The sequence below is a fragment of the Pteronotus mesoamericanus genome, unplaced genomic scaffold (assembly GCF_021234165.1).
Source record: "Pteronotus mesoamericanus isolate MK-2021 breed Mesoamerican mustached bat unplaced genomic scaffold, CSHL_Meso_final contig_73, whole genome shotgun sequence".
NCBI lineage: Eukaryota > Metazoa > Chordata > Mammalia > Chiroptera > Mormoopidae > Pteronotus > Pteronotus mesoamericanus.
The window spans coordinates 10803563-10828957 of NW_026555245.1; the positions used below are offsets into that span (position 1 = coordinate 10803563).

At 36.2% G+C, this 25395-nt stretch overlaps 1 protein-coding gene across 1 annotated transcript in view; it reads right to left on the reverse strand.

The window, feature by feature from the left end:
* PCSK5 (proprotein convertase subtilisin/kexin type 5) overlaps positions 1–25395 on the reverse strand; it is a 413154-nt gene that overhangs the window by 251746 nt on the left and 136013 nt on the right. Inside the window, 2 exon segments of the mRNA XM_054583010.1 lie at positions 1121–1293; positions 4600–4688. Of these exon segments, the coding sequence (XP_054438985.1) occupies positions 1121–1293; positions 4600–4688 (262 nt within the window).

The window sequence follows — 25395 nt, forward strand, 5'->3', positions numbered from 1 at the left end:
CAAAGCCCATAAAGGAGGGTAGAGCAAAACTCTGCTCTCTAGGAACTTATAATTTAGTGAGGAAGGTGCATGCAAAACTGACTCTGATATGAAGCAGAATATGGTAAAGACAATACGTAAAAACAGGAGGAATATAAAGCATGGGGAGTAGAGAGTAGGGATTGCTCTCATATTTAATTCTAGTTTGGGCAATGAGAAGGTTTCTGGGAAGAGGTGACACTTTAGCTAAGATGATGGTAAAACAGGAGTCGGCTGTAGAGTAGGACATGCGAGTGGGCAGAGAAGCGCAGGGAAAGCAGTGCGTGCTGATGGATAGTAAGAATGTTGCTTACATTATAAAAAAGTACAAAGAGATGTCAAGGGAAAAGAGGTTAGGAGCAGATCATGATTAAAATGGATGCTTTAAGTCCCCCCAAGTTTTATTCCTGAGTAAGGAGAAAGGAGGTGCTTCTGGTACAGCTCTCCTCCTTCCATGAGTGCAAGCATGCAGCATCCTTATTTTTTACTTAACTAAAAGAGGGCAGGATTTCTTAACATCTGTAATTTGAAACAGATGTTTTATTACATTAGATAATGTCCTCCATTTTGGGGGGAGTAGTCATGAATTTCTTAGTGAAATCAAGGAAATCAAGTGACCTCCAGGGTTAAGCTGCCTGGTAAGGGAACTCAGGGGCACATAAAAATCATATTGTCCTGGGGCAGAGGTGGAACTAGGGAAGGGACTACAAAAGAAAGATACAATGCCAAGGGCATTGTAGGATGATCTATCCACATGAACCAGAGACTTTCAGTATCTCTACCTCTTCTGAATCTCAGTCCTGGGAATTTATTTCTCCAAATGCAAGATTAACATATAAATGAATATATTTCCTTTGGAAAAAAATCTAAGCATCCAAATATACCTCTGTTCTCATCAAGGGAATCTCTACCGTTTAACTCATTTGTAGAACCGCCATAACATTCAGTCTCAAAGCTTCCCCATCTCTTTCCATTAGCCTGTCTCCAGGCTCTACCTCTGAGTTCCATCTACTCCTCTAGACTGGAGGACCAGGACCCCCAGGTTCACAGATGGCTTCCTATGCGAATCATCCCCGATTGCCAAGGTGCTTTGGACACCTACCATTCTAACGCCATTCTCGAAGGCTTGCCGGGTGAGTGGAGCAGGGCCGTCCACAGTCTTGCCGTCATCGTCGGGGCCCCAGCTCGCACTGTAGATGTGTACATGCTGGGGATTGAAGCTAACTGATTTCGCCTCGACCATGTCTGTGACATCTCCATCCAGCATTCGAACTCCTTCAAGACAGACGGGAAGGAGCTTGATCAGAGGCTTTGCCATATATATATATATATAACACCCAAACAACCCAAGGCTTGCTGCAGCTACTGCATGTGGGGAAAAAGAAAGAAACTTTTAATCAACACTTAAGTGGACATATTCTCCTGAGAAAAAAGATAATTCAGACTTTTCTGAAGCTTTCTTAGGAAGAATGGAAGATACAGTGCATATGAAAGAGCAAAACGTCTGTAAAAATCTTTTTTTAATCCATTGTTCTCTCTTCCTAGGTTTCCACAATCTCTCCCTTTTCTTTACCCCGTCTTAATTGAATAGTTGACAAAGAGTGCCTCAAGCAATCCATCTTCCCTAAATTTCTCTTCATTAGATCACTTGTGTTCATAACTGGCATGAAACATTCTGACCTTAGCATGTTTACAAAAGTTGGAAAGCTGCCAAGTTAGGTTGGTCTAATTTCCTCCATATTTAATATTATCTCCTAATCTGTAAGACTGATGTGAGTTTAATATATTACTTCTCTGTCAAGTTATTTATAAGTCAGATAATAAATGAGAAAGCTCTCTATGCATGTAACACATCAAATAATTCTCAAAGGGTTTTAGCAATGTTCAGTTATTAATCTTCATTTAGGAATATTCCCACCAGACAGATAAGAATTTATTATTAACCCTAACTTGCAAAAACAGACACAGATATTAAAAAATAAATTATATGTCAAATGCCAGGCTTTCCTTTTTTTCCTTTTATTTGGGAGACACACAACAACTAATTGTTAAGTAAACATAACAGCTTCGGCTTAAGTTAAATACCATCACTGAGACATTGTATTACTTTAAAAATATCTCTCTCTACAGCCCAAATTTACTCCTTAGGAAAACACTGTTATCTAGTAGGATTTCAAGTTTTTATTCATTACCATTAAATGGGGATAAAGTAATAAAACCTCAAATCAGGCAGCATTAGATGCTACATGGCATTAGTGGGACTTTTGGTAGAAAATAAATTCTTTAAGAAGGTACATCTTTGTGCTTTAAAAAAGTGTTTAACTTTAAACTATAAAACTTACAAACACAGAAAAATAGAAAGAATGACAATAAACACTGATATAGCCAATACTCAACAACTGTTAACTTTTTCCTTCATCTAAAAATATAAATATTGGGCTGAATCATTTTAAGTTATGTGACAGATACAACACTATATTTCTTTAATATTTTTTACCAAAAAGAGAGAGAAATAAATAGCCAGTCAATATTAAATGTCCCCAAAGCATCCCTAAAGACATTGCATTTGGTTATTACATCTTGACTCTCTTTTCCTTTAGGCTTTTGGAGTTTTAAAAGAGATGTGTGTGAAAGGGTGATGTAGAGAACAAAGGTTATGAATAATGGCTTTAAAAATTAGGAAATTGGAACTGCAATTCAAAAGTCTGTCAGCAGTTTCTGGGGGACAGAACACCCAGCATGGTGCTCTGCATGCGCTGCGTCCTAAGAAGCCAATGGTTTTCGCTTGACATGAATATTCAAAATTCATCAGCATGGTTTTTAATCAAAGAAAGATAAACTACATCATATTCTTACTTTCTATTTAAAACCATGCAACAAAACTATCTTACCCATATGGGGAGGTATGAAAATAAGGCTGGACTATCCAGTATCCCTAAATGCCAACATGCAGGAGTATCTACAAAATACCTGAATTCAGTTTCTACGTCACGTAATTTATGTGAAGTCCACACACACACAAACAAAATGTTGGATAAAATCATATCTAGAGGGTAATATTAATGGATCAAAAACTGACAAATAAGAATTTTGTTTCCTTGAGTTTAAAGATGAATGGTTGCTTCTTCATTTGACTGCAAGCCTTCGTTCCTCGGGCATGTGAGGTTAATTACATAATTTGGAATGTTCTTATTTTCAGGATGATGGAACATTTGTGAGTCATTGCCATACACTCATTTTTGTACTGAGGTCCTTGTTCAGCCATGTCAGCGAGCAACTTATCTGTGAGGTTCACGAGTTCATCTCTTCATTCCCTCAAGGTCAGTGAGAGCTGGATTAGCATTGGAGAGTAATGACAGGGACATGCATGTGTGTCAGTGTACGCGAGAGACTGTGTGTGCCCTGGAGAGCAAGGAGGATTGACTGGGCAGCCACTGGAGCCATGTGAGTCTCTTGAGAAGAGCAGGGGCCTCCAGCACCCTCCTGGTTCTCAGGGGAAGTCTTTGCCTCCTTTCTTAGATCCTCCATGAACTTCCCCTTGACACACAACTCATGCTCTCAGAGTGAAGCTAATTGCTGCTTAACGAGCTGCCGCACTCTAAGAATTCCGGATGAAAAAAGCAAAGAGGTCCAATTTACTGATGGCCAACATTCAAAGCAGTTTCTGAAAACCTTTTCTTAGCACCATTATTATATACCCCAAGTATTTCATGCTACAAGACCTCTACATTTATCCTAGAAAGAACTGTCAATTTTATTTTTCTAGATCCAACCTTATTTACCATTTGAAAGCAAACAGTGTATTAGAAACAAGGATGCCATCCCGGGTCCAGGAGCTTCATTCATCTCATGACACCCTTTTAAGAGACCCCCAGGGGACACCTCAAAGATACTAGGTTCGATACCATCTCTTACAATGTTTTCTTTCCATTTACATGTGGCTGTGGCACCAGGCTATCCTAACAAAAATGACCACAGATGGAAAAGGAAAGATTTTGCTTTTATTAATGACTGGATTTAAACTGCTGTGGCTGGGTCCTTGTAATAAGCTTACATATATTTGAATTAGTGCATGTGTGTGCACATAATCTGAAATGATCAGTGATAACAGTCTTACTACTTTATGGGACTACAAAAGGAGACTTTACCATTTATCATTGTAATTGCAATTAAAAGGAAATTTGTATAAAACCTAAAGAAAAGGGAAAGAAAAGATAATTCTGTTTTAACATAACTTCAAATTATTCTTTCCATACAGATGTTATGGGCTGGCCTGGTGTTTATATTATTAGTTCTTTCTGACTCAAACACCAGTTTTACAGTTCTGTACAGATGTTAACGACCCCTTTTTCAGTACTGGACAACCTTTTTTAACACACTGGACAACACATTAGGGGTACTGCTTCTGAAGTCTTTAACTGTGTTCAATAACACATGTTAACATGGTCATTTTGCTGTCAGCAACAGTTGAGCACTATTATACAAACATATGCCTGTCTTTAGTTCCAAAGGGTTCTGAAAGCCAGTTTGCACAAGAGCTCTTGGCTCATTTCTCTACCCAAGGAAGTTCGTTTCCCATACCTCCGATCTTGGCGTTGAAAGCAATTCCGACTGTGCAGTGAGAGTTGTTTGCTGCGGCCGCCACTTCCCCGGCACAGCGGGTCCCGTGCCTGCAGGGAGAACACACACACTTTCTAAGTAAGACACTCCATTCTCACAAACTCAACACACTACTGCCACCACTCAGGCTCCAAAGTACTGAAGAATGGATCAAGCTGGGGGGTTTCTGGACCTTCCTACCCAAGGAGTGCTTAATCTGTCCACAGAAAATTGTTAGCACTTAATTATATTCTGCTTTGGATTATATTCCTGAAATGTTTATTTTTGATATCTTGCTTTCCCAACTGGAAAATATACTTGAAAGCTAAAATTAACTTGTATGTTTCTTTGCAGTCCCTAAAGTACCGCAGTCAATGTGGTAACCACCAGCCATAGATGGCTATCGGGTACTTGAAATGGGGCTAGTTGGGCTTCACCTTTATTTTTAATTTAATTTAGTTCTAATTAAATTTATAAAACAAGTATTCAATTCAATTATTAGAAAATTCAAGAATGTCAGTACAACTCTACTTTTTGACCTGTAAATTTAAATATAGTTCAAGTATCTCCAATGGAAATTTATCACCTAAAATGGGATTGCTGAAAATACACACTGAATTTCAAAAATTTTATGAAATTACAAGAATGTGAAATAGCCCATTAAGAATTATTTTTTATCAATGACATGTTAAATATCCTACCTTGAAAATATGTATTTGCAAATATATTTTTCAAATATATTATATTTGCAAGTATAATATATTTGAAAAATATATTATCAAAAGTTATTTCATCTTTTTACTGCTTTTAAAAAAAGGTAGCTACCAGAAAAGTAAACTTTTTTTTCTCAAAGATATTCCCTATTTGTTCTCACCACAATAACTTAGTTCCTTTGTCAAAAAGTTTTTTAGCTGAAAAGACTTCTTAGATCATCTTATCCAAAGGTGGCAAAGAAGTTTCAAGTGTAAAGAATAATCTGCTTAGAAACAGCGTCCTGACACAGTGTGTTGAGAAGAAATCGATGGCATGGCTGAGCCCGGAGAAAGGACACTAAGACTGACGACCAAGGTCTGCTGTAGACACAGAAGAAGGAGGTGACAACTATGATGGCCTATTTGTCATTGCTACTTGAGTCCAGTGCTCATCTCCCGTCCCTCATTTTTAGAGAAGGCGGCCCTAACTTTTAAAGAGATTTGTTGAAAGAGTGACTAAAACTCAGGCCCCCAAATTCTATTTCAGTGCTTTTTTATTTTACAGCACAGGTGCCTCAGACCACACTTACCATGGGCTACGGCTACCATCTGTGCAACCATAAACAGGTTACAGCTTGCATCTGATAGGTACACGGCTTACACAAAAGTGGTCTTATATCCTGCTTTTCCTACTTAGTAATGTCATGTATATATTTCTATGTAAATATTAATCTATATATAATTTAAAAGGTTAGTATTATATTACAATAATCTTTCAACTTTTATATATATATATCTGTTAAGTATATATACACACCATATTCTCTTTATAAAGCTCTCTATTCTTGGAAATTTGCCCAGTTTTTCATGAGTATTAACAAGGCTACAAAGAACGGTCTCAAGTATATATATAATTTTATACCTTGTGACAAGTTCCTAGAAGTGGAATTACTAGATCAAAGAGTATAGAATATATTGTCAAACTGTTAACAGCAGATGAAAGTAACAGAACCAAATTCTCATAAAAACTGCAAGATTAATAAATATTACTACAAATCATTACATTTTGTGCATGGCAAAAATAAAGACCACAGTCTAAGTTGAATGACAATATGAAGAATGGAGAAAATATCTGGACAAACCCTTGTGTACCTAAATCTCTATGTATGAGTTTTTCAATCTTTTTCATTCAACAAGAAAAACTGTATCTCATTGTTCCTTCTGTTTGTATCCCCTATAGTTCCATTGGATGCACATCTTTTCAAATATTTATTAGCTATTTCTATTTCTTGCTTTGTGAATAATCTTTTCATGCCCTTTGTCTAAATTTCTTTCTGCCTTTCCATCACATCTGTCACATATACATTTCCTAATTTATTATTTGGAACATAACCAACTTATTTATGGCAATTTGAGGTTGTCATACACAGTCCTTAATTTTGGTATAGTAATAATTATCTTGCCCTTCTGATATATTTGGTTGTACCACTTTAATCATCAGAAAAAATGTTTGTATAAAAGAAAAAACATTTCTTTTGTAAGCCCCAAGCTAAACTACAACTTCCCCCCTAACCCTAGCAATCATTTGCGATGATTCTTCGTTGTGTCCTTATTGCAATATTTCTTCATGGTATATTTTTATTTTTATTCAAATATCAAATTCCCTTTACGAGTTTATTGTTGTTATACTTTATTCCATCTATTTTAATTAATGCAAGTGCTACTGGAACATATGGATTTTTGTTTTTAATTCTGGTCTAGTTTACTCTTTGGTCTGTGGATTGTTTAGAAGTATGATTTAAAATTTTCAAATACATATGGGTGTTTAGTTATTTTTTGTATCAGTCAATAATTTGATTACACAGTGATTAAATATAATTTTATGAAGCAACTGCTCAAACTTTGTGAGTTTCACACAATAACTAAGTATTGATCAATTTTTATAAATATTCCATATGCTTTGAAGAGTGTATATTATTCAGTTTTTTATTTTATTTTTTTTGTTAATACATTATGTCAAGCTTATTCATTATATTGTGGATTTGTTAATGTTCTTTGCAGTTCTATTGATTTTTATTTTATTTAAAATTGTATTTTATTTATCTAATGAAACAAACCATTTATGAATATGTAGTAATATTCTGTGGCTCTAAGATAAAAATATCTGATTAGTATTTAAGTTTTTTACCTGTTCGTTCCTTTTACTTTCAAACATTTTGCGTTCAATTTAGTTATATCTCTTATAAATAGATTGTAATTGTTTTTTTTCCCCAAGCTAGGCTAACTATCTTTGTCTTTAAGCTGAGAGCCCACGTACAGTGACAGTATCTATTAATATATTTATGTTCACCTCTGTATATTTTCTCCCTTTACTCGTCCGGATTTTATACATTCTATTAATTAGTGGTTATCTGAGGTATTTGATCATGGGTACCTAACATCACAATGTCTAGAGTCAGCAATACTTTTTCAACTTTTCTCAAACAATATAGACTTTACAATGTTTTAATGCTGGGGTTGCCCACTTTTTGACATGAGTCCCCCAAGATAATAGCTATAATTTTGAATTTTTTAACTCTAGAAATTACTCGTTCTTATTACTTTAAAAAACCAATGTTTGTTTAGACTTCTAAATACATTCCTTGTTCTATTTTTTTTTTTTTGGTAGCTCATACTTTCTTAGGAGATAATTGATTACTCTTTGAAGAACATTCTATAAATGTAAACTTGAGAGTCCTTTAGTAGCCCCAAGTCTTTTAGTAGTCTTAGAAAATGACTTTATTTTACTGTTGTTCTTGAAAAATAATTTCTTTGGGTATACAATTCTAAAGTAACAGCACTTTGAAGATGCCCCTCTATTGTCTCCTAGATCCCATTGCTTCTGATGAGAAATCAGTCATTTTGGCAATCTAGTTCTCGCTGGATGCTTTTCAGATATTCTCTTTGTCTTTTCTATTATACAGGTTCATTAGGAAGTTGTATTGTACAAGGTCCGTCTAGAAAGTATCCAGCCATGCCATATGAAAAAGACATTTACTGAAGAAAATGCAAGATACAAGAAACACTGTACACAGTGCAATGACACCTCAGTCTCCTTCAAAGTAGGCACCTTGGGACCTCACACCGTTTTCCCAGTTGCCATCAGCTGCCCTGTAGTATTTTCCTGAATCTTATCAATGGTCTAAAATCTCTTGCCTTTCAAAGGAGATTTTAGTTTTAGGAAAAGCCAGGAGTTGCAGGGTGCCTTTATATGGGCTTTACTGGGCCTGAGTCACCTGGGTGATTTGATGTTTTGCCAAAAAACTCTGCATGAGATGTGATGCATGAGCGGGCCCATTGTTGTGATAAAGCTGCTGATAATGAGTTGCCCATAGCTGTGGCCTTCTGCATCATCCAAAGTTTCCACAAAGAAATGTTCAAGTTTAACTCAAAATTTGATGCAGATTTGTTGCTCTACTTGCTCAGTCATTTTGAATGGAATGGTCACACAGTACACATGCTCACTCAGTGGGTGTCTACCGCCCCCACTGACTAGTACAGTGAAGTCATCATTGTTCACACATGCACATTCCAGTCCACTCTCCTTGGATGTCACACGAACCTCTCTTGTTATATTAACAATGGTTAGACCTTTTTGGACAGACCTTGTATATATGGATTTTTAAAAATTCTTTCTTGGAATTCCTAAACCTGTAGTTTAATGTTTAAATCTTCAGCAGTCTTAGTCAATACCTTTGAAAACTGCTTTTACATTACTGTCTAGTTCTTTTCATTAGCATCCCAATTAAACGTACATTAGACCTTTTAACCTTATCTTAATCTTTAATCTGACCTCCAGGCTTTCCTATCCTTCTCTCTCTGGATTGCATCCTGTGTAATTTTCTCAATTCTAGATTTCACTTTTTCTGTCTTCAGCCATGATTAATCTGCCATTTAATTAATTTACTACATTAATCATTTCAATTATTACTTGTTTTATTTTTTTCAAGTTCATTTTCAAATGCATCTGGTTAATTCTGATCTTTTTCTTAGAATACTTTTCAATATTCATTCCTTCATATACATTAATTATATCTAATAATTTGAAAACATATGAATCTAATTCTGCTACTTATTTTTGCTGCTGGCTTCTCATGGTGATGTTTTCCATGTGTAGTTGATAAACTGTCCATTATGCTCTCTTTGGACTTGAATCATTGTGAATTCTTTGAGGCTGGTATGGCGAGTTTATTATTCTAAAGAAGATTAAAAATTTGTTTCTACCACATATATGGGTGTACACTGACCAGGACCTATTCAACCAAATTTAAAACTTGGTCCATACAAGTAATTTGAATTACAAGTACAAATCCCATGAGTACAGTTAGTAATTTTTAAAAAGTAGGTAGCTATTTATCCTCCTGTCCCATATTACCTATGTTGAAAAGTCAAACATGTTCTCTGTCTCTCTGTGTATACATAGTTAATGTATTGAAGTGGTGCCTCAGGGATTCTGTTTTATGCAGAAATCTTATCTCACCCCACTGGACCAAGGCCTTGTCTCCTGAAATCCTTGGGAATTTTTAAAATCCAGCTCTAGGCTGGTTGGACTGGTTGTTCATCCTGAAAAATGTCTAGTATCCTCTTATTGGCCACCTAAGTTTATAGACTTGACTTTCTCAGAAACACATTCTTGGTGTCTCATTAGCTCAACCACGTACTAAAAAGTTCTTCAATATTATCGGAGGAGTTTTAGATGTAGTACAGTAGAAGACATTTAGTTGAATATCTATTCTACCATATGAAGAACATGAAAGAGCTAACTTGGTTCTGTATTCCTAAAATGCAATAAAGCCCCACATATATTATGTACATCATTAATATGCAGTGAATTCTCCTAAGTGAAGAATAGAGTGACTATTTCCTTATAAATATATATCTTATAAAGATTTATGTACATTGCTCCACATCTTAAAGCCATTTTTGGGAAACAGGAAGTTAGTTAGCACTCTACTGCTGATGCATATATTTTAAATATCAGGTTAATAACATACTGCAGTATATGGTAATTGAGGGTCCAAATTGCTAGCACAACTACATTTCCGTAGCCAACTCTCTTTAGATGACAATGATCATTGGCCTAAGTAAAGTAGCAGTCATTTTTAAATTTTTATATCTTAGTTGGACTCAGCGTTTTGACATGGATTTAAAATAGATCATAGAACTATAGATACCATCATGACCCATTCGAGTAGGTGAACAAGGTTCAACTTCCTCCTTCTACCAAAGAACAAGAGTGGTCAGCAAGAACAGTTATGATGTCAGTTACATTAAAAAGTCATAAAACAGAAAAAGTCTCTTTCAGATGTATTTTTCTTGAGAGACAACAGAGTATAAACATTTAGTGTATTTTCAGTATAAGGAGAAGATTTTAATAGATTTTAGTCCAGAAAACAATATACTCATTATACTACGCTCTGACCAAAATGCACCTAAATATGAACCTTACCAGCTAATTCCCACGTAATGCCCCTTGGAAAATGAGTCAGCTGTGTAGTTTCCTGTATATATTCACAATATTACTAAGAACTTATTTTCTGAGACCTCCAGAAGATAACCCAATTCAGTAAATGATAAGGATATATAGACCAATGATTGGACATCATGTCAAATTAAGTGGGTGTAGGCAAACTAGGAATTAAAAATGTATCAGTTCTCTGATTCTCTTAAGAATACTATCATTGCGGCCACAGCCCCAGTAAGCATAAGATGTTTTATCACATAATTTTTACTTGGATAAACCATTTTGTCTTTTAAAGAGCATCTGATGTAAAAATCATTTTACTTTTTGTCCCACTGTTTTTACTGGGGGAAAAACGTTTTTCCATCTGTTTCATTACATATTCCCAACAATACATTATAATTAAAGTTCTCAAGAAGTTTTACCTCGGCTACCTGATTAAAAAGCTGGAAAATCAAAGAGTGTCCATTAACCCATTTCTATACTGTCGAGAACACATACAAACTAGCTGGAGTACAGAAAATATAAGTTCATGGTGTCTATTATATCTTGCCAGGTGGTAAAATATGCCTTCATTTCTTCTTTTACTTTCTCCCAGTCCTCCAGTCACACTGCTTTGGGCACCTTTTTCTTCCACGTGAGTTATTGGGGATGATAATATTAACTACTTTAAGTTCTACTGCAGATCTGAAGACAAGATGCTAATAAAGCTCAGCAATGAATCTGAGGTATCAGGACACTGTCAGGAGGTCACCCTAATAGTCATCACTGAACTGCTTGAAAGTCAAAATTTCACTGACACAGAGTTAAGCAATGGCAACTTGGAGAAAGGTGGCTTTCTATTTCCTTTCTTTTTTGGAACAAACATTTGCAGCTGTTCATGGATGCTGTCTACACCCTCACAGTTTTGATTGCCTTTTCACATCCACCGTGCTTATTCTCTTTGACATATTTTGATTTTGTTTAAATTAAGTGAAAGCCTTCAATTTAAGTCTACCTCAAAACCACCATTAGAAAGGAAGAGAAAAGTATGAAATAATGATGAGTTTGATGTGTTTTTCAATATCTCACCTAGAACTGATGTTTCTGAGTGCTCATGTTATTCCTAATAATATTACCACTTGATGTTTATATCACACTCTCCACTTCATAAACTATTTTAGCCTCATCTGATTCTCACCTTAACCCTGAGAAGTAAGCAAAAAACATATCACTTCTCTTATTGTACAAATGAGAAAATTTAGTCAGTCAGATGGTGATCGAAGGGCATAAATGTGGCAGGACAAAGACTCGATCTGGGTCTCCCAGGTCCTTATATAATGACTCTTCACTTCCAGCAAGGCTCACAAGGGCCCACATTCCTAAGTTTTGAATGATTGCCAAGATTTCATTACATCTTCACCTGCTACTCTACTTATTTTCCTGAGGTAGAGGCAACTTTATTCCTTCATTACTATTAATGCAGGATATTTGACAGTATGTTTTATAGAATCTCCATTATAAATTATTCAACTTGAGCTAAAAAGAGGAAAGGCTGGGAATCTTAAAAATGAAAACTTAAAAAGAATGGAAAATAGCTAAAAATCGATTTTTATCCTCTCCTTATTGAGAAGCTTACCAAAGCTCAAAAAAAAATTAAAAAATAAAAAGGTAAATTAAAATTTTTTAAATGCAAAAAAGAAATTACATAGTCCAATTTTTTTGTGATTAGTTGTTGTGAGACAATTAAGGTAATAGCTTCTGAAGTGACTGCAATTATACAAGGTCCCCGAGGCACCAATAATATTAAAATTTGTTTATGATACTAGAAAGAAATTCAGGAAAACTCACTGAAAATAACTGCTATGGACTGAATGTTTGTTGTTTAAGCAACTCGATCTATTGTTTTCTGTTATATATAGCAGCCTGAACTGACTAAGGCAACATCAAATAGATAGATACATAAAATGATAGATTATATTCAGAGATCCTTAGATAGCCTGATATTTAAAGACTAGTAAGCATGAACTGTAAACTATGACTATATTTTTAAAAAGATTTTATATATTTTTAGAGAGTGGGAGGGAGAGAGAAAGAGAGGAAGAGGAACATCGATGTGTGAGAGATACATCGATTGATTGCCTCTCATATGCCCTCAGCTGAGGACCTGGCCAGCAACCAGTTGTGCCCTGACTGGGAATAAAACCGGTGATCTTTTGGTTCACAGGCTGGCACTCAATCCACTGATCCACACCAGCCAGAGCTAAACTATGACAATATTTATATTTGGCTAGACATTGTGAATCTTCTTTGTAGCCTTTAGGAATAAGTGAAATAAATAATAATAAAAGCTAGCATTTGTCAGCTGCTCCAAAGTCTAACATTATATTGTAGATAAGTAAAGAAAAAATATATTTTATAGTATTAACCAGTAATTGGTCACTACTGAGAACTGGCATCAGAAATATCATATGTAAATAACTAATATTTTAAAAAGTAGAATATTTATTTTGAAGGGTAGAAAGCTGTTAGTCTGACACATACATATATACACATACATAAGTACAAGTAAAAACTGGTGAAATCTTGTACATTGTATTAATGCCAGTTTTGATATTTTCTTATAATATCATAAATTGTTACCCCTGGAGGAATCTAGGTGAAGGGTATGGGGAACTTCTACTACTTCTGCAACTTTCTATGAGTTTATAATTTTTTTTTTAAGTTTTAAAATATCACATGAGGAGTCTGAAGAATTTATACAGTTATTTGTAATACTGGTTGTAATTCAAGGATATTTCACTCAGAAAACAATTGATAGTAAAATAAATAGAACTCAAAACATCAATATTTTGCTTTAAAAGTATTTTCTTAGCTCTTCCATTTTCCCTATTCCTTATCACCCTGGGCCTGGACGGTTTACATATTTTGTCTTTCTCCTCCTTCTATCCATCACAGCCTAGGAAAATAGATAATTTATTGTTTACTGAATTCATTATTAACTATGCTATTATTCCATGTCAAAAAAAAGAAAAAAAAAGGAAGTGTATTTGAGATCCCTGTTGATGAAATATACCAATCATAGCAATAGAACAAGGCTCTTTTTCTTGGCTCCCTGGTTAATATTCTAGATTTACCCCCTCATGCTTTTTGGCTCCTTTTTTTTGCCTTTAATAATTAGTTTTCCATGCATTACTTAGATCTGTTTCTATGAATTCAGATTGCCCAAAACAGTCTACATCCCCAGTGATCCCATGATGCTTTCCTCATCCCTGTCCCCAACCCTGCGTCTATTAAGGGTCCACCATATTGCTCTTCAAGCCCCTCAGTTTGTATCATGGGGCTCTGTGTAGCCTTTGAAACTTAGATCTACTAGTTTTTACCCTGTGTAGTTGGCTCTTTGGACACAGCCTGATTTCATTTTCCACTGCAAATAGAAGACTGAGAAATTGCCTCTTTCACCTTTTGACTATGAATAGACAGCAATTAGTTATTCCTGTTGATTAATTTTAGGTCTGTTGTTAGTGATCTGGGAGTCAAGTGTTTTCTCTTAAAAGTTTATAAATGTGGATCTGGAGGACCCAAACTTCCCTGGAATTGGAGGGTATAACACAATGCCCATCTTCTCCATTGGACTATCTGCTTTTCCAGGATAAGCACTACCTACAATTTCAGAAAATAGAAATATAGCACTTACTTTTTAAGTCACCAATGAACTGTCAAGAAATACCATTGTTATTTTCTAGAAATTATCAAAGTACCTCTCAAGAAATATTTTATTTAACAACATTAGTCCCTCCTTCTTTTCCTCCCTCCCGCCTTCCTTTTTCAAGTCCATAATTCACATGCTATGTCCAAGGGATCTTCTAAGCAAGGAGCATGCGAAGATGAAAAATCCAACTCTATGGTGCTCACAATCTTGATGGACAAGATTCTCAATAAAGGATTAACAAAACCTTTTTCCTCATCTGTGGAAAAATTACTTTCATTTAACTTTCTAGCTCTGTTACCCTTGATATCTGATCAAGGAAGTTGAGACGTCAACTGCCAAGCAATGTTTCTTATGGTAAAAATGAACCCTGATTGGTGTGTTTCCATGAACTGGGAGTTCTGTGGCCAGGATCATAAATACCTGGTAAGAAGTCTTGGCTTTGAGCTTCTACAAGTAGACCCTGGAAGCTGAGCACACCCTTCCTTGTGTGACCCTGGAAACTATATTCATCAGCTACTGCAAGAAATATTGTTCCTAAAGTATGGGGCTTCTAAGGCAAAATGACTATCACACCCACCACATGGCTTACTCTTGTACAACAACTGATGTGTCACTTGAGGTGGTGATGGGACAGGGGACAAGCAAAAAATAGTCCTGGGACTGGTGATCACTCTTGCTGAAGAAATACGGCTGATGTTTCTCTGCTAGTACACTGTATTTCTATCTCTTAATTACACTTGTAGCCTAATGGAGTTCTGTAAGTTTGACTGACCAATTGAACCTAAGACCACTGAGAGGGGTGTTCTGATATTTATGCAAATAACGACTGAGTGCTGAGGTACACGCTAATCAAGGTTTATATACAAAGTGGTACAGGAATTTCTGCTCAAAAGTTCTAGTTTATGGTTGGTGTTTGCAAAATTGCTTGGTATGCAATCTAAAGAACTTTTTATTCCTCACACCTGAACTGATTTTCCTGTAACTTCACATCATCATAATTAAAAGAAAATTTCATAATTAGAACTCACTAAAGCATGAAATACGAAGTATGTACGCAGTGTATATGCTGCGAGACCGATAAAAGATCTATAAAGATAATTAAAGAAATAATGACCTGTATCAAATTATAATTTTGATTTTTGTGGTCTATTTCTTTCTATACACATTTCTCTTCTCCAAATAGATACTGAAAACCACCTCATACAAATCATTCTAAAGTAGCAAATACAAGAAACCAGGATTATAGAATGTACCCTACATAGACAATTATTTCAACTTTACCTGTATTCCTGTGGATTGTAAGCTCCCTTCTATGATTATAATGACCTAGTTAACTATACATAATGAGACTACTTCCATGTCCTAGCTCGTGATTAAATAACTTTTTTGAATCATGCCTTCAATGAATATTTGTTGAGTACCTACTACTCACTAAAGATTCAAAAGAAAGAAAACTAAATGTGATATGATGTAGTGGTTTCAATGAATTCCACTGGCCTGAAAATACTGAAAATAGGTAACAATTCACAAGTCCACGTTCATTTAGCAGTAACCTATTTAATGGTTATGCTCCTATTTGCTTTTGTGAAAATATCATATTTAAGTAAAGATACCATTCAATACCGATACACTGTAAAACAGGCTCAAAATATCTGTTTTCTCAAATTCTGTTAAGGACTGATGCACAAAGGCGGTATTTTAGATGTCTGACTTCATTCACTTTTAGACAAACTGTCTCAACAAACTGTCTAAACACTTCTGTAGATGTGAGTCTTACCTTTGCAGGGGGTAAGGACCTAAAATTGGTGACTCTTACCTAATCTTATTTGTCTAAAATACAAGTAAATTGTGTTTACAAAATTCTGACCCAAGGGCTCCCCTGGTGTCCTCTCTGCAACGCCCTCTGGGGTCTGAAAAGCTGGGTGGCGCTTGGGTCCAGGGTCCCTTTGCACTTTGAGAAAGAAGTCCTAAGTACAGTAACTCAGACACCTTCTCCTTCTAAGCTATCATCAATTCAGCCTTTCTTTTTATTGATAGCTGTTACCCATTGCCCTCTCATAGTTCACCAGAGCCAGTTCTTCACACACTGAAAGGTTCTCAAGGTTATGGAAGTATGAAATCTACCATTAAGGAATGTCTGCCTCCAAAAGATATAATTTATCACAATCCCTATTATTGATTCAACATTTTAGCATATACACCCTATTTCATTCAGAAATAACATGACATGGGTTTTTAGTATGATTGCATTTGCCTAAGTTTATACATAGGGTTGGCAAACATTTTTTGTCATGGGCTAAATAGTAAATATTGTAGGCTTTCAAGAGCCACACAGAGTGTCTCTGTCCCATAATCTTTTTTAAAAAAGCCTTTTGAAAACATTAAGACCATTCTTAGTTAGAGAGCCAATGGCAGATTTCACCTGATGTCTGTAGTTTGCTGGCCTGTGGCTTCTAGGCATTAAGGGTAAATATAGTCATAGCCACCCATGCCTTCTTGGGAACCAAAAAACAGATGCTTCTACCTATCCTCCTCCCACTTCCAATGATCTAATATTGTTTTATGTAAAGTAATCAACTCAACAAATAAAATGTATAAGAATTTCCATTTGAAAGAATGCTTGATTCTATTTGCAGTTTAGACATCAAATCAATGAAGGTAGTAAGGATCACTTATTTATTATTTGCCAGGTAGTTTCACCTAGGTTCTTATATTTAAGTTTCAGCTCTCCTATAATCTTGTACTAAATGTACTTTTATCCCTATTTTATAAGTAAGGAAACTGCAATTCATATAGGTGACCACCAAGATAATGCGACCAGTTTACTGCAAAAAAACTTGAACCCACATCTCCTGACACCAAGTCTGCGTGTTTCCGCCGAGTAAATGAAAAATACATTGATGGGAGAACATGCATGCATCCTTAGGCACATCCATACGTAGCAAGACCAGAACAAAGTAATGATGATTTGAGACCTTTTCTGAGAGAGACGCTCAGAAGTTGTCCCTTTGAAGCCATTTAGATCACAGCCCACAGGTTCTTTTTTTTTTTTTTAAACAGGGCGCCACAATTGTTAGGTTTCCTACCTCAGCAAGTAAGAAAGATATCAACAAACGATCCTACCACTAATGAAATTACTGCCCACGCAAGCATCCTATCCCTTTCAGTTGCCAGAACTTTATGTCTTTGTGTAAATATAAAATGCAAACAAACAATACACGGCATTTCAAACAAATCAATTGCCTAATGAATTTTCAAAAGACACAAGATTTCATACAATCGATGAAAATAATATTTGAGAATAGCTTCCATTATACTGAAAACTGTTGTTGAAAGAGGAGACAGAAGAGTGAGATTTAGTAAAAATGAGACAAGGCTGGGACATGACAGTGGCTTTAAATGAGAATGATTTGTCAATAAAATGATTCCAAATGGCCCTTGGAAAAACCAATAGAGATTTTTACAAACTGAATCCCTTTATGACTACTAAAATTCAAATTTAATAACATTACAGAAAAACTACAACTTTAAACGCGATTCATTTTTGTTTGATGTAATCGTGGCTATAGCTGCATGTTCTGCTAGATAATAAACTACATGCAATTCATCATTTCAGTTTTATCGTTAAAATAAAACACCATTTGCATCGTTCATTATGAGACTGGCCACAATTTAAGTGGATTCCTTTTTAATGTCTTCTACCACCAATACTCATTTATTCCAATAATGAGTCCCTCCTGCCCTGCTTCCCCAAACCAGAAAGATGGTAGGTTAAGAGAATAAGGCACTCGCTTGCCTTTCTTGAGAGAGCAGAAGGTGAGTCACTGCTGTGTCCATAACCGCCTTGCTGCCTTGACCCTCAATGCGTGCTCTAGGCCAGTGGCTCCCCATATACTAAATGCTTTTTGCTCAAGTCACTAGAATGCAAAAGCTGCTCACACCAAAAGTCTTGAAAGTGGTATTTTTCCACGAATACAATGTGATAATAGAAAATGTCAGGCCTTCCATTGCATGCTCAGCCTTAGTAAGATTTCTCTGGCAGTATTCACACAGTTTCCTAAATCTAGGATAAGGATCTTATTTCCTTACTTGACACATTACTTGCTTTGGCCAGCTGTGAGACCACACTTAGAAACACAGGGGCAGCCAATGGCTGGGGGCCATCATGTCTGGTTTTCTTTATTAAAGTTAGACATTGGGACATAGAGAAACTCCTTTTTATACCCCATGAGGAGAAGTACGTTCATAGAGCTGCACTGTGTGATATTTAAGAATGAGGGTCACATTCCTTCTTGATCTAGTATCTGAACATCTTAAAATATAAAAGAAAACATTCTGTACTAAAGCTACTAAAGTTTTATTTTAATTCAGTTTGATTCAATTTTTCAGATGCCAAAACACATGGCAATAAAAAACAACTGTACTGATACTCAAACGTTGTATGTTAAAGCACTTATTTATCATTTTCTTCATTATCTTCCCAACTGAATAGCTCCAAAAGTGTATAGTTATAAGTAGTAATCTCAGAAATGGAAAACCTTTATGGCAAAATTAACTAACATTCTCTCATCAGAGAGAATTTTCCAATTCACCCCCTCCCATGTCCTTTCTCAGCACTTCTCCCCTTTCAAGTTGCAGATCACTGGGATCACCCAAGTATCTCTTTTCAGCATTTTGACCACTTTCCTGTTCAGCGCCCATCACTGGGACAGCAGGTGAACAAGCAGGAAGGCAATCCCAGGCCAGTGAAATAATGATGAACTAAGAAACTTCGTGAAAGGTGGAAAAGAGATTTAAATAGATTAGTCAGAAAAGGCACTGCTGGAAGTGGTATGTGTCCGATAACCGTCAGTCAATAGCTCAGACAATCATAAAGTTGTGTCCTTTTCAAAGGGAGAAAAGTAAAATGACTTGGCAAACATTTTCTTTTCCTCTCCCTCTGCCACTTTAAAATGGAAGAATTCTGGATCCTTGCTGTTAACCAAATGGCATTTACAGCTCTCAGTTGGCATGGGGCAGCTGAGAATCTAAAACGAGGAATGCTTATTCCATTTCCATTTCCATGGAAACCAGTCACCAACTGGTGAAAATAAGGTAGATCAAATTTTGAACAAGAATGTTGAAATAATCACTGTTTTAAAACTTTTCTCTTGCATCAGGATGGAGAGCATAGTATAATCTCAGGGGCACACAAAGATGTCTGTGTGGAAGGCAACTCACCACTGCTTTATTGCTGCAACTCTTCACAATCACAATAATTACTGTAGTCACGTGAGTTTTTGGTTTGAAGAACAAATTAGTATAAATCTAATAAATATACCACGTAGTAAGTAAAGTGTGAAAACTAAATGAGCTTTTAAGAGATTTTGCCAAGAAAACCATGGAGTAATCGAGTAAACCTAAGAACTCTTTCAAAATTTATGATGATGTTTCTCTTCTTCTATGTTCTCTTAGTAGATGCATGAGGAAAGACATGTGGTTTCTTTTCGCAGACTGCGTAAACTATGATCATTTTTCTTATGGGCCTGAGAAGCAGTATTCCATTTTTGAAGCTGTACTATGAAAATCTGACTTTGAAAAGGACATTGAAATAACCAGTTGTTACGGAGTGGAGATTTACCCCTGTAGCTCTTAGAACCACATACCTTTCCAAGAGACTTTTGGACCCATTTCCTCCCCTGCCCAAAAAAAGGAAAGAGAAAACCAGATGCCACTTCCACTGTTTGCACATTTAGAATATAAATGTTGTAAATTTGATGGAAATAATTTCCCATAGACAAATGACAGGATGAAAAGTGCCAATGAGTCCTTCCACTTGCATCTCAGTCACTAGGCCATTCCTGATGACAAATTCTCTAAATGAGTTCTAATACCATGACTTATTACACAGGCTGGTAAGGCCTACAGTACAGTTTCCTGAACATTCAGGACGCACTATCTGCAATTCTCACAGAAAACTGCAAGTAGATACTTTTGTCTGCATTTTACACAGGAGACAACGAAGTCTCCCAGTGGCAAAAAGACTTCCCCCAACTTATTCCTACAATCAGTGAGTTTATTTCTCCAAATCCGACTTTCAGATTCCCAGCATCCTACTTAGACACACTTCCCTATTCCTAGGTTGTATCCCCAATTCAAAAATATCACCATGTCTATTTCCCCTCTCATTAATTCTAATATCCTCATATTAGTAAAAGATAAATCTATGCAGAAATATCTGGCCTCAATCATTGCTATGTTTTGCATATGTACAACTCATTTGATTGTTATTTCTAATTTTTCAGCTAAATTCTAAATCTGAAGTTGTTTCTTAAGGTATCCAATTATTTCTGATGTATTTCCTACATATGCTAAATATTTAAGAGGTCTGACCTTATTATTTTTAATCCTCATCTGAGGATATGTTTATTGATTTTAGGGAGAAAGGAAGGGTTTGAGAGAAGGAGAAAAACATCGGACTGGCTGCCTTCCTTAGGCACTCCAAACAGGGGGTGAACCTACAGTCTAGGTATGGGCCCTGACCAAGGATCAAACCTGCAACTTTGTTTTTGGTGTACAGGATTATGCCCCAACCAACTGAGCCACCCAGCCAAACCTGACCTTAATTTGTAAGATTAACATTAGAGTTAATAAATCAGAAAACAATAATAAGAAAGGTATGTGCATATGTATGAAATAGAGAGAGAGGAAGACTGATTTTCTTTAGATTTCAAATCACTCAAAGAATATTCACAGAAGTTTTGCTCATCGTTATTATACGTACATGGCCCTTTTCCTCCTTTTTATCTTAAAATCACTCAGTGAAAAGTTTTTAAAGTTTACATTACTCGACTTACATTCTTATTTCAAGAAAGCCCAGGATATAATACGTTAAAAAAAAAACAAACCCCTGAAATCAAAGGTTAATTTGTAATTTCCTTTCTGATGGCTAAGAATGAGAATCAGTTGATGTTAGTGAACATAGCCCCAGGTAACTAGCAATGAAAACTGTACTCCGTCTTTCAGAGTTAAATGGAAGCTTCTTAATTTTAGCTATGAAAAATACTCGCAAAAAGAATTCAGTATAAAGGGAGGATTTTTTTCCCCTGTTACCAAAACTGCTCGTTATTTATATTCATTTAGGACAAATACAAATAAAAATAAAAATGGCGGGACAACTTTACACAATAACTTGAAATATTAGAATAGGAACAAATTAAATTCATTTAAAACTTTTATTTCTGCCTGGGTTTAAAGTCATCCATAAAATTTGAATATTCTGAATATCATGGCCTTTTATCCTTCCCTGGTTTTCTCCAGTAAAAAGGGGGCAATGATCCTGCCACAGAGGAGGGAGGGAGGGATATTCCGCTTCCAAATGGGTTAAATAAATAATAGTCACAATGACCATCAAGATCACATCATATATTTAACAATCTCAAAGCACAATGGAATAACAATATCAACACTTATTGAGTGCCTACTATTTACCAGTGCCCAGCACAAACAAAAAATGCTCTTCTCAGACAACTGTAAAAAAAAAAAAAAAAAAAAAAAAAAAAGATAAAACTAGAGTGTGATGCACTGTGAGTTAAGTGGTGAAACATAGTGGACATAGTATGAGTTTTTTGTATATATCTAAAGAGTTTGGACTTGGTCATGAAGGGTTAGAAGATAGAAGGAAAATATGTTTAGATTTGAGTTTTCTGATAAAGGAAGAACTTTAGGGAAAATAAGAAATTTCTGGCTATTCCTCATACAAAAAAGAAAAAACCAAAATGACTTAATACCAAGACACTTTCAGCCAACCCGGACATTCTCTCAGTAACGATTATTCCCTTTAATCAATCATTTTCCAAGACCCACAGATGCTACTATCCCCAGAAGCCTTCGCCTGGACTTCTGCCTCCCTCCAGTGACCGCCCCTCTGAACCCTCTTCCTCTGGTCTGTAGCACTGGTTCACAATGGTTTATTTTGTTTTGTATCAACAGAACTTCTTAGTTCAAATCTACTTTAAGGAGAAATTCTACTCTCTAAAATAATTCTGAAATACATTTTCAAAAGGGGTTGAGTTGTGGAAGAGGGAGCTACAGACACTCCACACGGGCCCCTGAGTGATACTTGGGCAGTCTGTGAGATCCATCAACAGATGCTACGGTTCCATGAAACACTTTTGGAAAACCAACCGTCTCCCAAGCACATCCTACCTCATGGTTTATTTTAATTGTTGTACTGTATTAGTTAAGAGATGGATCAAATATTAATTTTCTATGCATTGTAAGTATATTATTAGTTTCATTTTTAAGTGCTATTCTCCCAGAAGGTATTCAAACAATCTTTTCTGAAACTACACTCCATGAAATAAGCACTAAACTCACATAATCTACAAGCATTTCCATGAATTAAGAAGTGTCTATTGCTTATGAACAATACACAGTCATGTGCTGCTTAATGATGGGGACACAATCGGAGAAATGCACTTTTGGGCCATTGGTTTGATTAGGGAACTGTGATAGAGCGTGCTTTTACCTACCGAGATGGTATAGCTTGCTGCTGCCAGAATACCGCCTGTACAGCCTGCTACTGCATGAAACAACACAGGACTGAATCAAGCATGAGAGAAAATGAGGCAATCAAGAGACATGGTAAAGACAATATGAGTGAGGTGGCTGCTGGCTTAAGACAACGTACTATTTCACAGCAAACTTTTTTTATGTGAGTAAAAAGGGTACATAGTAAAATAATGATAAAACATATAGTATAATAGATACATAAACCAGTAACACAGTTGTTGATTTTCATTATGTCATGTAGCACATACAACTGTACATGCTGTACTTTCATATGACTACAGCACAGTAGGTCTGTTTACACCGGCATCACCACAAGCATGCGAGTACTGCACTGCACTACGTCATGGCAGCTGCGCCATGACTAGGCAGTAGGAATTTTTGAGCTCCATTATAACCTTATGGGACCACCATCCTTTGTGCGGTCTGTCGTTGACCTAAATGTTGTTATGACTGTTTTCAAAAGAGCATCTAGCATTGTGTTCCAAATCAGAGTGTGTTACGTGATACAAAGAGCACAGCCCGGAAGCCAGGCTCACTTTCGTAAGCTCTCTGTGAACCTGCAGTGAATTTTACTTTCTTCCTCTGGAAAGAGAGGGCTCCAATAACTTTTCATTTCAGGTTCTTTCCTGTAACTGAGTTAAGCACAAAAGTGGCTCATTAAAAAACGAGGGGGGAACTGAGAATTGCGGGAGCACAGAATATGCAAGGCGATGCCTCCGGATCAAGAAAAACACCCAGCTTCTCTGTAAGTAAAGACCTACTGAGAGGGAGAGGGAGAAACACACTTGCAAGTGAGTGAGAGCTTACCTGGCCTCTTCGTTCCCTCACATGCATAGGTGCAGCTGGTTTTGAGAATCTAGACCACGTGGCCTGTCATTGACCACAGCAAGGGCATTCTGACCACCATACTGGAGAGCAGTCTTGGCTCCCCACCAAGTCTCCTAAGACAGACATTCCTTACACACACAAAAAGAATCAGATACTGAGGGACCAAAAGAATGACCCACTACCTATCTGACATGAATTTTTACAACTCAAGTGAGAATATATATAAAAATGCTTTGTGAATTCTGAAGTTTGAGATAAATTATTATTCTTAGTCAGTGGTTCTTCTGTATTTGAGAAGGTGAGATCCGCAATGACTTGGAGGGACTAATCCCAGGCAAGGGAGCCAGAAAACCTGCTCTTATTTCTCATTATCTCATGGAAAACCTATGCTGACCCTGCGAACTCTATTTAGACTTTGCTGAGTTTATAGCCCAAGGCAAAACCAGCCAGGGTTTCTTTGGGGAACAAAGTTGTTCTCCACTCTGCTGCCCAAATCATGTACCAAGCTTCTCAAAGCTATAGAAGTGTTTACAGAAAAACCAAATAAGCAGCATTTGTATATTGATTTTTAAAAATTATTACAATGACATAGCATTATCTTTTCAAGTATGATCAACATGGAGTGTTTGTCCATGTATCGGTATAAGCATGCTTTCACAGTGTTGCTCAAAACATTCTCTCAGTGTATAAAAGGATCGTTCGATTTATTTAACTTATCTAGCAGTTACTTGGGTCTTCCCTCCCCCATACACATTTTCCCATTTCACTCCAAATATATGTGTGAAATCCATATGTGTTATATTCATACAGGTTTCAGAAACCTATAAATCTTCTAAGAAAACCATGAATTTAAGATATGAGTACCATTGTTAACAAACATCTCCCTAATCAAAGACAAGGTAAAACCGTAACAGATGTGAAGTCATGAGTATTCTGTTTCTACCAGGATGAATTAAACATGAGTTAGTATCCCTTAAAATAGAAATAAGTTTTACAATGGGGAGTCTAACAGAAGCGCATAGAAACACAATGGGGAAATTAGATAATGATAAATTGAACCAACTGATATAAAAACAGTACGCATGATGATAAAATGTAAAGACAAAACATTCATATAATTTGCAACAGTTTATCTGAATACCTTCATATCTGCATTGGAGTTGCAAAGATTTCAACAAATATGAATGAACACTCCTACAAACACAACAGTGGAAACAACCGGTCTTGCTCCTGTATATCCATGCTGGGGAACGGGGTTCCAGCAAAATAATGCCACTTGTATTATTCCCCATAGAGGGCTGAACAATTTGATACAAATTCAACCTAACTATGCATTAAGTACAGTTGCTGTGCCATCACTCACTACATTGGGAAAAACAAGTTATAATAGCAGGGGCCTCCGCTGTGCCATAAATGGTACGCTTCAAAGTGCGGATGACGAGGAGCTGCTTCTGGACTGTCCCTCGCTTTGGGGACTGCTTTTGCCTCCATTTGAATGAAAGTTCAACAATGTC